The following is an 18102-nucleotide window of genomic DNA, read 5'->3' on the forward strand; positions in this document are numbered from 1 at the left end:
TCACCTTATATCCAGGTAGGAATGCTTGGTTCCTCCCCCTGGGCAGAGCATCCCACAATGGGATGATGGAATTTTATCAGTCCTGCAGTGACACTCAATGGCCCATTCACAGAAGATATCTCCCCTGGAGGGCGTTATCAGGGGTGAGTCATGCAAGAGATAAAGAACACTGCCCTGCCTTTTTATAGCAGTTGATGAAGATGGGGATTGAAAACATGCATTTGGTTACACCTTGCATGGCAACCTGAAACAGTGGGGTAATCACTGCTCAGGGCGTGAATAACCCTCCCCTTACCCAAACTGGCTCAGGTGTAAAACTCCCACCCTGGGAAGGGCACACACACAGGGGACAACGTCATACTTGCCCTGCTCCAGGGGAGGTCTCTGTTCCTGTCACTCCCTTGCTCTCTCCCCCTTCTCTCTTTCTTTCCATCTGTCTCTCTACCTCACATTTACTGTTCAATAAAATCCATTTTGGATTTGGTCTCGTTAGCACCTTAATTGGGGCAGAGGAATCTCTGTAACAATTTTCTTAACCATATTGCAATAATTTTTGGGCACAGTGAGATCAGGGCACTGTTCTCTGACTCCAAGTGCCTTTGACAACAGCATGGTTCCCTTCTCTGAGGAGGTTGTGGTTCTTTCTGGAAGAATTCTTGGAAACTTGGAAGGACTTGGAAACTCTCCCTCCTTCCTCCTGGGGAACTTATGGGAGAAATGATGAAGAAAATGGCTGTTCTGACTGACCAGTGAAAAAGAAAATATTTTGTTGTCCTTCCTTGAAAAGGGTGCTCGGGGCAGTCTCTGTCTCTCTCTCAGGGAATGCTTGGGGCTCTCTGTCCCCTCGCCCTGGGGGATACTTGGGGGGTCTCTATCCCTCTGGCCTCAGGCAATGCCTGTGCAGGGCTTTGGACCAGGGGCTCTGTGTCCCTCTCACCGCTGAGGGTGCTCGGGGCTGGGGGGGCCCTCCGACCTTCTCACACCCTGGGAGGCCGGGGGGGTCTCTGTCCCTCTCAGCCCTGCTGTGACCACACCCAAACATCATTGGGGTCAGAGGGACAGAGACACCCACAAAGCCCCAGAAGGGCTGAACCTGAGATTTGGTTTGGGGCTGAGGATTTAGGAAGGGGCTGGAATTGGGGGTGGGGTTTGAGTTGGGGCTGAGATTTGGATTAGAGCTGGGATTGGGGTTAAGGCTACACATGGGATTGGCTTTAGGGCTGGGGTTGGGATTGGGTCTGGGGCTAGACAAGTCTGGCACTGGGATGAGATTAAATACAGAACTGTGAGTGTGTCTCCACATGGAATGAGACTGAGACCAGGGTCAGGGTCAGGTTTGGGACTGAGCTCACCCAGAACAGGACAGGGGGGATGTCACTGCAAAATGTCCCTGGCATCATCCCAGCCCTCCTCAGGCACCTCCAAACATGAGGGACAGCTGGGTGCTCCAAGATCCAGGTGCTCCCACACTGCCCCTCAATACCAGGTGAGCATTCCCTGAGGGCAGCCCTGACTGTAACCCCTGGGGCTCTGGGATCAGCCCTCACATCCCTGTGGGAGCAGCTGCAGACAGGATGGGAGATTCCTCTGGGCACTGGACAAAATAAACTTGGCAGAAATCAAACCTGACTCTGCATAAATCGCTTTGATGAATACTGTTTTTTCCCACAAATCATGTGTGATGAAAACACAAATAAATTGCAAACATGAATAAACCAAAAATAGAAGCAATTTTGTGGCAATTCCAAGTTTGATCAGTTCCTGAACAGCTCCAGCTCAGCTGCTGGTAGGTTCCAATAAGAGCAAAGTAGAAATTCAGCCCAATACAGATTATGAAAAGGAAGGGAAAGGTCTGTGTAGCTGTCACAAAGCTGACAGGGATGAAGAGAAAAATTATTCTCACATTTGGCAAAGCCCCCAAGCCTGTGAATTCAGAAGTTATCCTAGAATTTAGCTACTTGAGTGGGGGTTCTTGTGGGACTTTCCGCAGCCTTGTGTTCCTCATCATGGGGTGAATGAACCTTGTCAGTCTGGCTGGTAGCATTTGCTCCCTTTCCTCCAGCGATTTTAACAAACTTTTCAAGGAAGGACAACAAAATAATTTCTTTACATTGGCCACCTACAACACCTATTTTCTTAATCAGTTCTCCCATAAGTTGCTCAGAGGAAGCTCATCCAAGTTTCCAAGAGTTCTTCCAGAGAGAAACAGAACCTTCTAAGTGGAGGGAACCATGATGTTGTCAAATAGACTTGGAATCAGAGAACAGTGCCCTGATCTCACTGTGCCAAAACAATGTCACAATCTGGTTAAGAAAATTATTAGAGAGATGCCTCTGCAGCCAGGAAGGTGCTAACGAGATCAAATCCAAAATGGATTTTATTGAACAGTAAATGTGAGGTAGAGAGACAGATGGAAAGAAAGAGAGAAGGGGGAGAGAGCAAGGGAGTGACAGGAACAGAGACCTCCCCTGGAGCAGGGCAAGTATGACGTTGTCCCCTGTGTGTGTGCCCTTCCCAGGGTGGGAGTTTTACACCTGAGCCAGTTTGGGTAAGGGGAGGGTTATTCACGCCCTGAGCAGTGATTACCCCACTGTTTCAGGTTGCCATGCAAGGTGTAACCAAATGCATGTTTTCAATCCCCATCTTCATCAACTGCTATAAAAAGGCAGGGCAGTGTTCTTTATCTCTTGCATGACTCACCCCTGATAACGCCCTCCAGGGGAGATATCTTCTGTGAATGGGCCATTGAGTGTCACTGCAGGACTGATAAAATTCCATCATCCCATTGTGGGATGCTCTGCCCAGGGGGAGGAACCAAGCATTCCTACCTGGATATAAGGTGAGCCTCGCAACACCAGGAGCAGCTTGCCTACTGGATTCCCAGAGGACAAGATCTCCATAACCACCACTGGACCTTCAGAGGAAGACCAGACCCTTTTACAGGATCACTGCTCTTACAGAATCACGTTGATCACTCCAACAGGACTGAAGCCACTATTTAATGTGACTGCTGCCACCACCCTGACCAACAGGGTGTCAGGTTATATCCTGACTCTGTCAGTTTAAGGCAGTGTTTCTGTATCATTGCCCTGATCTAAATTTTCTTCTTAAATTGTAACTCCGACTTAGACTCTCCCCCAAGTTTGCCTTCAAACCAGAACAAAAGACAATGTGCGCACCCTTTGTTTTCTTCCCAGAACAGGATTTCCCATTCCCAAACCTTGATTGGATGGAGGAGGAGGCTTTGAGGAAAAGGAAGGAGCCCTGGGATACCCAGGCAATACCCAGGCAGGTGAGGAGGAAGTCAGTGCCCCTTTCCCCCTCTCTCCTGCTCCATCTCCCAGCCCAGCACAGATCCCGGAACAAAAGACAATGTGCGCACCCTTTGTTTTCTTCCCAGAACAGGATTTCCCATTCCCAAACCTTGATTGGATGGAGGAGGAGGCTGAGAGGAAGAGGAAGGAGCCTTGGGATACCCAGGCAGGTGAGGAGGAAGTCAGTGCCTCTTTCCCCCTCTCTCCTGCTCCATCTCCCAGCCCAGCACAGCCCCTGGCTGCAGGACAACCTTGGTGCCAAGACCGTCCTGCCGGGGATGCACTGGGGGGATCTCCTTCCCCTTCCTTCTGGAATGGAGGCAAATCCCATCTTCTCGTTGCCCTTCCTTCCCTAGACAAAAAGCTGATGATGGAGACCAGGGAGGAAAAATCTCCTTGGCAGAACCTCATGGAAGAGGCTGTTTTGATGGAGTCCACAGTGCAGAATTCTAATGGGGAGGAAAATCCCCAGAGATCCTGCAGGAAGAGGGGCTCCAAACCCTGCCCAGGTTGCTCTGAGGAGGAAAGACTTACCCAGAGCCACGAAGGTGGACAGAGCTTCAGCAAGTTCTTGGAGCTGATGGCCCAGGAGCAGCTTCATGATGGGGAGAAGCCCCACAAGTGCTTGGAGTGTGGGAAGAGCTTCAGGCAGAGCAGCACCCTGATCTGCCACCAGATGATCCCCACCGGGGAATAGCCCTACGAGTGTGGAGAGTGTGGGAAGGGCTTCAGCTACAGATCCAACCTTGTGACCCACCAACGCATCCACACTGGGGAGAGGCCCTACAAGTGTCCCAAGTGTGGGAAGAGGTTTTGGACTAGCTACCATCTCCTCCAGCACCAGCGGATTCACACCAAGGAGAGGCCTTTCCTCTGCCCTGACTGTGGGAAGGGCTTCAAGCAAAAGTCCAACCTCATCAGGCACCGGCGCATCCACACTGGGAAGAGGCCCTATGAGTGTCCCAAGTGTGGGAAGAGCTTCGCCCGGAGCTCTCACTTGACCAGTCACCAAAGGAGGCACTGGTAAAGTAAGCTCTGCCAATGCCCCAAGTGCAGGATGAGCTTCGTGCACTGCTCCAGCTTCAACCCCCATGGAGGACCCATGTTAAGCAGAGCCCTGGTGATCCATATTCCCCATGATCCAGTCTGGGAAAACACTTGTACCTTTTCCTGCCCCTGCCAATGGACATGATGTGGCTCTGAAAAAACACATGAGGGTCGTGGCATGACCATGTCATTATATTCTCTCCCACCTCAGGAAATTGCCTGGGGCAGGAAAGGGACTCTCTCTCTCTCTCTCTCTCTCTCTCTCCTGAGAAGAAGGGTGTCCTTTCCAGGCAGTGGAAAATTGTGGCCGGGAAGAGACAGTCAGTTGTGTTGTAGTTCTCCATTTATTTTATCCCTTCTGTTGCCAGTATTATTTCTGTTCTTGTTTGTTCCTTATCTTGCTGCTGTTCCCAATAAATTTTTCTTATCCCAGCCTGGGATCTTTGCCTTTTGTTCTTTCCACAAGAGGTGGGAGGGCAGCGAGGGCAGTGTGGTTTTAGCGGGAGCAGGAAATTGGGGAATCCCATTCCTGAACCCCGGCCCGTGGAAACCAAGCATCCCAGCTGGTCCCAGCCCTGGTGGCCATGGCAAGAGCCCTGGGAGCGGGTCCCTGGCTGGGGCTGTGGGAACCTCTTCCCTCTGGTGCCCAGGGACAGGAGTGGAGGGAATGGCTGCAGCTGAGTCAGGGTAAGGCTCAGGTTGGATGTCAGGAAAAGGTTTTTGCCCAGAGGCTGCTGGGGCCCTGCTCAGGCTCCCCAGGGAAGGGTCCCAGCTCCAGGGGTCTCTGAGCTGCAGCAGCGTTTGGACAGCGCTGCCAGGCCCAAGCTGGCATTGTTGGGGTGTCCTGTGCAGGGCCAGCAGTTGGACTGGAGGATCCTGATGGGTCCCTCCCAGCTCAGCCAATTCTGTGATTCTGGGATCCCATGAGCCTGGGGATGGGGCGGCCAATGGTTGCCATGGCAACGGGCTCTGGCTGCAGACCTTAACTGGTGTCCATGGCAACCACCCCTGGCATGGGGTCTCCATGGAGCTGCCAAGGGACTGACCTTAGCAACAGGGGGCTGGTGATGGTTGCCCTGGAAACAGACCATAGCAACAGGGTCCTGGTGATGGTTGCCTTCCACAGATCAGATTTGTCGCAGACCTTCAGAGGGATTCCATGGGGACTTTCCAAGAGTCTCCAGGCTCTTCCAGAGCTGGAATGTCACAGGCACAGACAGGGGCTCCATGGAGACCTCCCAGGGCTTTCTGGGGATGGTAAAGAGCTCTTTGGTCAGAGGCAGTCACAGCCATTGCATGGTGAGATCCCAGGGCACCTTGTGCTGCAAAGGCACCGATCTGTCACAGGCACTCACGGGGGCTCCACAGTGACATCCCAGGAGTCCCCAGGCTGGCAAAGAGCCGGGATGTCCCAGACACTCACAGGGGTTCCTGTCATGGGCACAGTGGGAGCTTCAGGCAAAAGCTTTATTTCTTTATTGGAAAAACTCCTGCTAAATCATGACGTGGAGAAATGACACTGAACAGCCACCATGGATCCTCCAACCCCTGCAGGGCCCCCAGACTTCTACAATTCCTTCAATGAGAGGAGACTGTAAGTGACTGGATCCAATCCCAGCCCCAGACTTTGTCAAAGGTGTAAAGGACTGGAGAGGTGGAATTGAACCTTTAACCAAATTTGTCCCACAGAATTAATGATGGGATACCCGATAGATTCATATAAATATTCCTCTGATTGATTCTAATCATGATTAGAAGAAAGAACTTAACCACATTCATTTACTCCACAGTTCAGGAGCTATAACTAATATTAGAATAAAGTGCTCTAGGAAGCAGTTTTGAAGTCAACAGGGCCCTGCTGGAGTTGTTGGAGCCCATTGCTCCAGCAGGAACTGCCTTTCCTGTGCCATGAGCAGGGCAGATCCCGCTGCAGGAAAAGCCCCAGACCAGCCCCAGCACAAGGAAGGGCTCGGGCACAAGGGCAGAGCGCCATGCTGGGAGCTGTGCCAGGGAGAGCCTGAGGCACCAAATGCACCTTGGCAGCAGCAGCTGCTTGCAGGCCATGGCCAGAAGCCTCCCTTGGCAGCCCGGCCTGGTGGCCACCACTGCAGAGCTGCTGCCTCAGGGCTCATTCCTGGCTGGGCTCTGAAAAGCCACTTCTGCTCCTGGAGCCTGACTGGGAAGCCATTGGCCCCAGCACCTTGGGGAAGAGATATTAATGACAAAACTCTTAATGGCAGCAGAGCCAAGGCAGGGGCAGAGGAAAGGGGAGAGCCAGGCCCAGGGGACAGGGCTGCCATGGTGATGGCTGTGAGGCCACTGCCCCTGCAGCAGCCTGGCTGCCCTCAGCAGACATTCTGGCCAAAAGCGCTGTGAGGGCACCCAGCACATCAGAGAACACAGAGAACGGGAATTCTGTCCTTAGGGATGAGAGGGTTTCAGTGGGTCAGGTTGCAAAAAAGTCCTGCTCTTGGACAATTCCTGGGATGGGGAATCCACTTCTCTGGGAAATCAGCTGCAGTTTCGACCCACCCTCATACTTGTAAAATATTTCCTCCTTCTAAGACATATAAATCCACCCTGATTCAGTTTAAAGCTATTGGCCCTTGTTCTGTCATTGCAAGATTGTGGAGAAAATAACTTTGATCACTATTTTTCCATTTTCACAGACCTTGGAGAAGACACAAAAATCTCCCAGGATGGGGTTTGGAGGCCTCATGACAAAAGCAGCTGGAAGAGGCTGAGGGCTCTGGACTCAGTGGTGTGCAGACTGAGGGTAGAATAGGAGCAGCCTGAGAGGGATGGAAGGGTGGTTTCAGAGAGGCTGGAGCTTTTTTTTCATAGTGGGAATGATCCTGAAGAAGCCATAATAGCACCAAGGGCAGCTGGGGAGGCCCAGACTGGACATCAGGAGAAAGGAATTCCACTGCCCGGGCAGGGCTGTGGTGCAGCACGTCCCCAGCAGGAGCCTGGAGCAGCCCAAGGCTTTGTGTGGGCAGGCAGAGGCAGTCAGGAGGCAGAGCTGTCAGCAAAGGAAGGGCCCAGCCAGGTGGGGCAGCCGGGGGATGCCGACAGCCTGCAGGGCCAGAGGCGCAGGGCAGGGACACCGTGGGACAGCCTGGGCTGCACAGGGCACAGGGATGGGCAGCAGCTGCAAGACAGCCCTGCCAGAGCCAACTTGGGCAGCACTTTGGCCGTGGCGGCTGGGCCTGGGCCTGAGGCCATGAGGGGACAAGTGACCCTTGCAGGGCTGGGGCCTCATTGCCTCCTTGTCCCTGCTCAGCAGCCTGGCAGGGGCCGCCCCATGCTCCTGCCCTTGCCATTGCACAGCCCCACATGCCAGTGCCCATCCCGGGAAGAGCCCTGAGCAAGGAGGGAGGGACAGGATCTGCCTGGCCAGGGGCTGGGGCTCAGACCTTGGCCCTTTGCATTCCTCAAACACATCCAGGTGTCTCAGCACCAGAGACATCTTTGCCTTGCTTGTCCCCAGGTGCCATCACTGCCTCCAGTGTTCTGCTCTAACTGGAACCTGGGGACAATTTCACAAGAGTTATGTCCCTCAGTGGGTCCCATTTAACTACAAGAAACTTCCATGTTTCAACTTAACTTCAAGTTCTTGAGAAGTTCTTTGAGCCCACTCTGAGGGACAGAATCTGATTCAAATAGAACCAAAGTCCCAGAGGATCATTAAAGTCCCTGTGCTGTGTCTGTGCTGCTGAGCTGGGCCAGGCTCCTGGCCCAGAGGCAGCTCCTGGCAAGGGCAGCGCTGCAGAGAGACAGCTCTGGCCAGGAGCAGCTCCTGTGCACAGCCCAGCAGGGCTGGGGCACTGCCAGGGCCCCTCAGGGACACCAGCAGGGCACAGACAGAGCTCACAGGGGCTCAGCACTGGCAGGGCCTGTGGGATGGCCCAGAGGGGGCTGTGTCACAGCAGCACTTCTGTGGCTGCGTCATAGAGGCACAGAGCAGCTGTGATGTCAGCAAGGGGCTGTGTGACAGCACAGAGTGGGTTGTGTGAGGTCACAGATTTGGCGGTGACACCACAGAGTTTGTTGTGTGAGGTCATTGAGCAGCTACAGCATCACACAGGGGATTCTATGACATCAGAGAGCAAGCTGTGACATCATGGCATGGCTGGATATCATCATAGAGCCAGCGGTGAGGTCAAAGTGTGTGCTGTGAAATTACAGAGTGGCAGTATGACATCACAGGGAGGGTTTTGTGACATCCCTGAGGGTGTGTAAGGTGTGAGGCCATAGAGCAGATCCTGCAATCATAGAGGGTGGTTCTGTGGCATCACAGAGTGGGTTGTGACATCACTTGGTGTCTGTGTAACATCATAGAGGAGGCTGTGATATCACAGAAAAGACTGTGACATCACATGGTGACTTTGTGACATGACAGCACCTTCTGTGACATCACAGTGCAGCTGCATGACATTCCAGGCTGACATCCCTGATTTGGTTCTGTGGCATCACAAGGGTGCAGTGTGACATCCCAGAGTGGGCTGTGACATCACAGGTAGCGGTGTGACATCATAAGGGGTTGTGTGATATCACAGGGACTGTGTGACATCACAGGGGCTGTGTGACATCACAGGGGCAGTGTGACATCACAGGAGCTGTGTGAGGTCACTGGGGAGGTCACTCTGCCCCGGCCCCCCTCACAGTTCCCCCCAGAGCAGTCCAACCCTGCTTGTGCACAGCGGGGTCCCCTGTCCCCCCGGGTCCCCCCGGGTCCCCCGGCCCCGGAGCCTCCCCCAGAGGATGTTCCACGAGATCGACCCCAGAGCCTGACACGGGGATGGGGGGCTGGGGCCCTGGGGGTGGCACGGGGGACAGGGACACCCCGGCAGTGTCCCCGTGTCCCCCAGGGCCAGAGCCTCGGCCAGGGCTACCAACAAGGCCTTGAGAGCGCTGAAAAAATCCCCAGCAAGGGAGCAGCAAAAACTAGATTAAATATTAAGGGACAGCAGCACAAAGTTCCTTGGAAGAAGTCACTCTGCTTCTGACTGAACACTTCAGGCACACGAAGGAAATAAAGCAACAACAAAACCAAACAAAATCCAGTCAATCAAACCAGAAATTACCTGAGAACTGTCCCTCTGTGTGTATGACATAAGGATAATGAGGGTAAGGATAAAAGGAATATGGCCCAAAACCTTACAGAGGTCAAACCTAACGGGACTTAACTTACACTTAACCCTAACTGATACCTTAAAAGAGCAGCACTTAACAGTATTTGACCTAACTTATAACCCATGACATAGCAATTTAACAGAGGAATAACACTTAACAATATTTAACTTACCTAATAACTTAAATTAAACCTAAAAACTTAGCAAAAGAACAGCTCCTAGGAGCATTTAATTTAGTTTAGACCTTCTGACTAAACCATACTTACTGATATCTGGGTATCTGACTGACTCAGCTATCCAAGGCACTCAAGCCCCTCAGGGAGCAGCATTTCTGCCACATTTCCCCAGCACAGGCACTCCTGTGTGCACACAGACACAAAGAGTCAGTGCAAGGCACCTGTGAGCAATTCCCCTGAGGGCAGGAAATGCTCCCTGTGGATCCTTTGCCATCTCCCCAGTGGGTGAAGGGTTGAGCCTGGAGGAGTGGGGGGATCGGCCCAGGCTCCGTCATTGTTTGGGATCCCCAAGTGCAGCAAATGTGAGAGTTCCCGGTTGGAAGAGGTCCCACTCTCAGAGGGAGTCGCTGGCCCAGGAGAGCTCCAAGGGCTCCTTTTGGAGCGCTGTTTGCAGGGCCCCAAGAGAGGGGCTGCAGTCCCAGCAATGGCTCATCCTGGCCGCACTTGGCACCAACAGCTTTCTTTGGCAGTGTGAGAACAGGGATGTTGTGCCACAGAGGGAACAAAAACAGTTCCCAGGGCTGCTGCTAAAGGAACCAGGAGCTGGTTGGGCAGCAGCAGTGCCTGGAGTAGACAGTGTTTGTGATGAGCTGCAGTTCAGGGCCATGGAACCAAGGGACCATTGTGACACTGTGCGCCCTGTGAGACCAAAGGACCATTGTGACACTGTGGGGCCTCATGGAATCGTGGAGAGCACTGTGACATTGCTGAGACTCATGGAACCAAGGGGACCCCCATCAGGGCAGATTCCTCCTGCTCTGGAGATGGTGCTGCCAGGCCAGGACTGCTCTCAGCTTTCTCCTAAAGGGAAAGGAGCAGCAAGAAAACCTCTACACTGGAATTAGGAAGGGCAGACTTTGGCTTGTTTAGGATGCCGATTTGGGGAGTACCAAATCAGGTACTGATTTTTTTAAAGAGAAACAGCCCTTAAAACAAAGGGGTCCAGGAAGGATGGACACATTTCAAGATAGTAATTTTAAGGGGGAAGGAGCAGCCTGTCCTAGTGTGGCAAAAGATGAGCGATTCAGAAAAATTACTGGCCTGGCTGGCTGTGGAGCTTTTGTGGGAACTGAGGGGAAAAAAGAGAGAGCATCAACTTTGGACAGAAGGTCAGGCAACTTAAGAAATGTTTAAGGATCTTGCTAGGTTAAGCAGAAAGAAAAGCTGAGACATGAAAGCTCAATGAGAACTTAACCTGGCAGCTTGTGTAAATAAATGCAAAATATTTTTATAAAAAAAATTAAACCAAAGGGAGGGATAAGGAGAACCTCTACTCTTTATTGGATGCAGTGGAGAATATAGTAACTAAAGATAAGGAAAAGGCTGACCTACTTAACTCCTTCTTTGTCTCAATTTTCAATATTAGGACAGGTTTACCGCAAGAAAAGTGTTCTCCTGAGCATGTGGATGGGCACAGGGAGCAGAACAGCCCCCTGTATTTCAGGAGGAAGCAGCTGGGGACCTGCTGAGCCCCTCAGATGCTCACAGGTGTCTCTGGGAGCAGATGGGATCCATCCCAGGGGGATGAGGGCGTTGGTGGATGAGCTCCCCAAGCTGCTCTCCATCATTTACCATCAGTGCTGGCTCAGCAGGGAGGTCCCAGAGGACTGGAGGTGCCAATGTGAGCCCATTGCCAAGAAGGGCTGGAAGGAGGAGCTGGGGAACTCCAGGCCTGTCAGCCTGACCTGGGTGCCCAGCAGGGTTATGGAACAGATCACCCTGAGTGCCATCCCAGGCCACCCATAGGATGGCTGGAGGGATCAGAGCCAGCCAGTGTGGATTTCAATATCTGCATTGATGATCTGCATGAGGGGACTGAGTCCAGCATCAGCAAATTCGCAGATGACACGGAGCTGGGTGTGAGTGTGGATCTGCTGGAGGGAAGGAGGGCTCTGCAGAGGGCCCTGGACAGGCTGGGTCCAGGGCCCAAATCCAGCAAGGTGAGGTTTAACACGTCCAAGTGCCAGATCTTGAACTTTGGCCACAGCAACCCCTGCAGCAGACTGGGGACAGAGTGGCTGGACAGCAGCCAGGCAGAAAGGGACCTGCAGGGACTGATGGACAGCAGGCTGGACATGAGGCAGCAGTGTGCCCAGGTGGGCAAGAAGGCCAATGGCTCCTGGCCTGGATCAGGAATGGTGTGGCCAGCAGGGGCAGGGCAGGGATTCTTCCCCTGTGCTCAGCACTGCTTGGGCAGCACCCTGAGTGCTGTGTCCAGTTGTGGCCCCCCAATTTAGGAAGGACATGGAGGGGCTGAAGCATGTCCAGAGAAGGGCAACAAGGCTGGTGAGGGGCCTGCAGCAGAAGTGCTGTGAGGAGTGGCTGAGGGAGCTGGGGTTGTTTGTCCTGGAGAAGAGGAAGCTCAGGGGAGACAAGGAGGTGCCAGGGCACAGGTTGGACTGTATGATCTCCAAGGCCTTATCCGGCCTTGCTGACTCTGGGGTTCTCTGAAGCCACCCTTGGAGCAGTTGCAGGATGAGTCCTGGGCCTCCTCTTCAGCAGCTCCAGCAGCCCAGGTCCCTCAGCTTCTCCTGCCAGCCCCAAAGCCCATCCTGTCAGTCCTGCAGAGCCTCTGCAGCTCCTCCTCACTGCCCAGAACAGGGAGCCCCAGAGCCAGACACAGCAGCCCAGATGTGCCCCCCTGGCCTGGGGTGCCTCTGGCAAGGGAGCAGCACCAGGCACTGCAGGAGCCTGCAGACAATTCCTGCAGCACTTGTAGGATGATTCTGCTGCCCAAGGGACGTTCCCATGGTGCCAAGTCAGGAACTGCAATGGGGAGTGGGGCCAGAGAGGAAATGGCAAACAGGGATGGGCTGTTTGCAGGGGAGGGGATAGGGATGGGCAAGAGGAAGAAATTTGTACAAGAAAAGAGTACAGAAAGCAAAGGTGAAGTAAGGGAAATGGTCAGGGCACTTTGGGGGTGGATGCCAGGCAGCCCTGGCTCTGAGCAACAGCATCTGCAGTGGCACAGGAAACTCCCAGCTGATGTGAACAAACTTTCTGGCTGACTGCAGTGGCCAGGACAAAGCTGAGTGGTTTCCCTGGTGTCCCCCAGCCCTTGCTGGCCCCAGGGGCTGATGGCATTTGTGCTCCCTCATGTTCATGTCCCCACACCAACAGCATGGGGGTGCTTCCCCTGCTGTGTGCAATGCAAACAGGGGCTGCTGAGCCAGTGCTGCCGTGTCTGTGCCTGCAAGGATGGGGCACCTGTGTGAGCTGGTGGAGAGGCCAGGGCTGCAGAGGGAGGATGTTGTTGGCAGCTCCATGAGGACGCCCTGGGACGCTGCCCTGGGCTGTGCAGCGCACTGGGGATGGATCAGCCCCTGCTCTACTGCTCCTTCCCGTCTGCCCAAGGGCCCTTGCAGAGCCCCAGCCATGCTGTTTGCCCCCAGCCTGCCCACGGCCAGCCTGGGGCTGCTCACAGGGCTCTTTCTGTGCTGAGCATTGGCCTGGGTGTGTTCTTGAGAGAGCCTGGGCAAGGAGCCTGGAGCCCCCAGGGCCTGGCCTGAGGCGTCAGCGCTGCCCCAGCAGTGCCCATGGCCTGTCCCTGCTGCAGCCCCGGCACTGCCACCCCCAGCGCTGCGCCCGGCCCCGAGAGCACTCAGGCCCTGGAGCAACACCAGGGCCACCAGGGCAGCAGGGCAGGGCCACGGCAGCAGCACTGGCAACACCAAGTGCTGCTGCTACTGGGCACAGCTGCTGGGCCAGCACCGATCTGCCCCCAGCTCTGCACACAGACATTACTGCTGCAGCTCCAGAGAAGGCAACAAAAAGGCATCTCTGAAGAAAACTCTGCTGGGACATCCTTTAGTGTGTTTAGAGGTAGCAAGGGCATAGCCCCTCATTGAGACAGTCTGTGACCATCGGGATGGTAGCAAGAAACAAAATGGGAAATGGCATAAAAAGTGACATTTCTTGTGGACAAGATTAAAAAAGTAAATAAAAGAAAAAACCCACAACCAAATGAACAAAAAGTATCAAAAAATACTTTTATTAGAAATGATTGGCAGAAATAGGCCAGCTCTTTAATATTTCCAAAAACATCCCGTCAGCAGTCTCCTCGCTGCAGCCTTGAGCTCCTGGTTCCTCAGGCTGTAGATGAGGGGGTTCAGGGCTGGAGGCACCACCGAGTACAGAACTGACAGGGCCAGATCCAGGGATGGGGACGACATGGAGGGGGGCTTCAGGTAGGCAAAAAACCCAGTGCTGAGAAACAGGGAGACCACGGCCAGGTGAGGGAGGCAGGTGGAAACGGCTTTGTGCCGTCCTTGCTCAGAGGAGATCCTCAGCACAGCCCTGAAGATCTGCACATAGGAGAAAACAATGAACACAAAACAACCAAATAGTAAAGAAATGGAAAACACAATGAGCCCAAATTCCCTGAGGTAGGATTTGGAGCAGGAGAGCTTGAGGATCTGGGGGATTTCACAGAAGAACTGGCCCAGGGCATTGCCATGGCAAAGGGGCAGGGAAAATGTATTGGCTGTGTGTATCAGTGAATAGAGGAAGGCACTGGCCCAGGCAGCTGCTGCCATGTGGGCACAAGCTCTGCTGCCCAGGAGGGTCCCGTAGTGCAGGGGTTTGCAGATGGACACATAGCGGTCGTAGCACATGATGGTCAAGAGGCAAAACTCTGCTGAGATGAAGAACATAATTGAAAATATTTGGGCAGCACATCCAGTGTAGGAGATGTTCCTGGTGTGCCAGAGGGAATTGTGCATGGCTTTGGGGACAGTGGTGCAGATCATGCCCAGGTCACTGAGGGCCAGGTTGAGCAGGAAGAAGAACATGGGCGTGTGCAGGTGGTGGCCGCAGGCTACGGCGCTGATGATGAGGCCGTTGCCCAGGAGGGCAGCCAGGGAGATGCCCAGCAAGAGGCAGAAGTGCAGGAGCTGCAGCTGCCGCGTGTCTGCCAATGCCAGCAGGAGAAAGTGCCTGATGGAGCTGCTATTGGGCATTTGCTGTGCCTCAGGAAATGGGACTCTGTAAAAAGTAATAACGCAAAAGTTATGTTTGCGGAGAATTTCAAATATCCCAGCACAGCCTGGGGGAACTTCCCCCCCCACTGCCTGCCCAGGGCGCTGCTGCCTGGAGCTGTCCCTGCCAGCAGCTGCTCCCTGTGCCCAGGGTTGGGCCCTGCCAGTGCTGCCAGAGCCCAGCCCAGCCCTGGGGGCTCAGCTCTGCCCTGCAGAACCCTCCCAGCTCTTGCACTGCCCAGGGTCAGCTCTGGCTCTGCAGGCTCTGATGGCAACATAATATCAACCCTGAGGACGCTGGAGAAGGAACACTGATGCTGCCTGTGAGGGGGCCTCTGCTGATCTCTGTAACAGCCCAGTTTATTCACATCTAAGGGAATTTTTTTGTTTATTTTTCTCAGCCTTAACAGAGAGATGAATATCTGTGGGCAGTTTCCCACCCAGGCAACCCAGAGCATTAGATTCAAAAAGCAGGTTTTCCCCTTTATGCAACCCCTGCCTTGCTCTGCTCCCTGTATAATCTACTTGGAAATGTCATTCAGTTAAATGCCATGCTGGGAGCAGTCCTGAAAAATGCAGCATCCTCCCCACACAAGGAGAAAACTTCCAAGCCTGACCAGCTGTCTCCTCCTACCCAGATCTTGTCCCCCCATGCTGGGAGCAGCTGCCAGGGCTGGCTGAGAGCTGTCCCTGGCAGGCAGCAGAGTCCCTGCCCCAGCACAGCGCCCTGGGCTGCAGGACCCTGCTCTGCAGGACAGCCCTGGGCACCCCTGGCTGCTCTGCACAAGAGACAATCAGAGAATGGACTCACAGGGTCTGTAGGCATTGGGATGTTCCAGCTTTGGGAGATGGCTCCAGGAGCTGCAGCTGCATTGTCCTGCAGCCAGAGGTTCCTGTGCCAAGGGCTGGCAGTGATTCTGCCCCAGGCACTTCTCAGCACCTTCCCAGCCCTGACTGATTGAAGCTCTCTGTGCCTCTGTGCTGTGTCTGGGGTGGCTGCAGGCAGTGCCCCAGCCCTGCTGGGCTGGCAGAAGAGCTGTTCATCAAGAGAAATGTGCTTTTGAAGCTCTTCTTGGTTACCAGGAGCTGCCTCTGTGCCAGGAGCCCAGCTCTTTGGCACTGACACAACACAACGACTTTACTGAGCCTCTGGGGCTTTGTGCTCAGGCCCTGAACATCAGTCCCTGAGAGGGAGCTGAAGAAACCTCTCCAGAACTCCAAGGCAGAATCCAACTCCAAAGTTTCTTGGACTTTTAATGGGTCCCACTGAGGGGCACGATGGAGCAGGTGTCCCCAGGCCCCAGGCAAAGCAGAGAACTGGAGGCAGTGATGACAGGTGGGGACAAGGAGAAGCCAAGTCTTGGTGCCCTGGGGCACAGCAGGGTCTGTGCCACCAAGGGCTGGGAGGAGACACCTTGTCCTGAGGCCCTGGGGCCTCCTGGCACAGCCCCAGCCAGGCTGGACACTGTCAGCCCCTTGTCCTGCCCTCAGCATCCCTCTAGCCCACATCCCAGTGGCCTCAAGGATCTGCTGGTATGATTCCCTGGGGAGCCTTGCTCAGGAATGGCCCTAAGGGCTTCCTAATGCTCCCAAGGAGTGCAGGTTTTTTAAACAACTTTGGGTTTGGCTTTGGCCTTGGAGTCTCTGAGAGGCCTGTGCAATCATGGCCTCCAATTATCTGCTGTAATTAGTCCCTGGAGAGGCTTTGTCTTTTGCAGCATTCAGTGGGACTCATTAACACTTCATGGTACTTCAGTTATTTTAAGGTACTTGGTGTTTGCCATTTGATACAGACTCTGTGAGAAAGATTGTGCAGTCACAGCCTCCAATTACCTGCTTTAATTAGTCCCTGGAGAGGCTTTATCATTAATGAGAGTCCATGGGGTTATTAATGCTTCAAGGTACTTCAGTTATTTTAAGGTATTTGTTGTTTTCCTTTTCATACAAACTCTATGATAAATTTGTGCTATGACGGCCTTAATTATCTGCTATAATGAGTCCCTTGAGAGCTTTGTACTGACAGTCAGTCGGGCTCACTAATGCTTTGAGGTACTCAAGGTTTTTAAGGTACTTTGGATTTTCCTTTCCACACTGAGTCTCTGAGAAGTTTTTGTGCCATCCTGACCTCCAATTCTCTTCTCCAAGGAGTCCATGAGGAGCCTGTGTTGGGGATGGACCTCAGTGAGACCTATCCATGCCTCGAGACACTTTGGGTGTTTCCTCTGACTTTGACTCCTGGAAAGGTTTGTGCAATCTCCTCTCAGGTCCTGAGGTTCAAGGGCTCAGCTCCAAATGCACCACAGGGCTCATTTGGATCAAGCAAGTCCTGACAAACCATGGCTCTGCCTTGATTTCCCTCAGCTCTGGAGCAGTTAATCAGAAAAGTTTCTGTACTGATTTTGGTTTGCCAATTTCAGATTTCGTGGAGAATGCAGCAATTATTGTGTTGGGTTCAGTATTGGCTAATGACCAGTGCACTCACTAGAATATCGTTACTCATTTCCTGCTGTGAGATAGGATTAGGAGAAAGGCAAGGTAGACTCAAAACTTTCAAAGGGTATAAATAAAACTTTAAATATTAATTAGGCAAAAACAGTAATAAGCGTCAGAACAAAACTTTCAGAACACTTCTCCTCTCCCTACAACCCTTTCTTCCTTACTGACAATGTAAACAGACAAAACCTAAAATTTTCAGTCACTTTGCCACCTCTAGAATAGTCTATCCATAGTTCACTTAGGGAGAGGAGTCTCTCTTTCATGCTATGGAGACTTCTCCACAGGAAAACAGTTCTCTCGTGGCTCCTAATTCACATGAATAGCAGTCACCCAGACACATCAGCAGTTCTGAAGTTCCTCCCGTTTTTTCACAGGTTTTCTCACAGCTGTGTTGATGGGCCATATTAACTTATGGGTTATTAGTTTAAAGATGAGCCGTTAAGAGCAAAGGTTCTCTTCATCAATTTCTGAAATCATCCTTATCTCTGAATACAGAGATTTTCTTCTTCTGTCCCTGAGAGCACAAGGTCTCATCATTCTGTCTTTCTCTGTTCAAACTTCGTACGGGATCACAGCTACTTCAACATTTGCTTACTTTAGCATGGAGGTTTTTGCAGAACAATTCATCTCCCCGTACTTTTCAATGCATTATAAGGAAAAAGAGAGTCTGATGTATCAATTACATCCTTCTCCATGGCTTTACAAGAGGATTTCAGGCCTAAGATCAAGGCATCTCTGTCGTAGGAAGGGGACCAGGACACCAGCTGCTTCATCACAGGTCCAGTTTATTGAAGAAAGCATCAAACACTTATACAGCAAATAATAAGCTTATGAATATTCTGTAAGCCAAGCAATCTATTGGTTAAACTATTCCATGAACTCTTCCTCATTCCTTAGG

At 52.8% G+C, this 18102-nt stretch overlaps 1 protein-coding gene across 1 annotated transcript; it reads right to left on the reverse strand.

The window, feature by feature from the left end:
• Positions 1–13757: 13757 nt before the first annotated feature.
• LOC131088418 (olfactory receptor 14A16-like) lies at positions 13758–14705 on the reverse strand. The gene has a single exon (XM_058032457.1). It carries the CDS (start codon positions 14688–14690, stop codon positions 13758–13760), a length of 933 nt encoding a protein of 310 aa, XP_057888440.1. The 5' UTR covers positions 14691–14705.
• Between the last annotated feature and the right edge of the window lie 3397 nt (positions 14706–18102).

This window comes from Melospiza georgiana, chromosome 12 (assembly GCF_028018845.1).
Source record: "Melospiza georgiana isolate bMelGeo1 chromosome 12, bMelGeo1.pri, whole genome shotgun sequence".
Taxonomy (NCBI): domain Eukaryota; kingdom Metazoa; phylum Chordata; class Aves; order Passeriformes; family Passerellidae; genus Melospiza; species Melospiza georgiana.

Bases quoted from the DNA above. Each gene is read 5' to 3' on its own strand.
- LOC131088418 (XM_058032457.1), bottom strand. From the start codon at position 14,690: ATGCCCAATAGCAGCTCCATCAGGCACTTTCTCCTGCTGGCATTGGCA.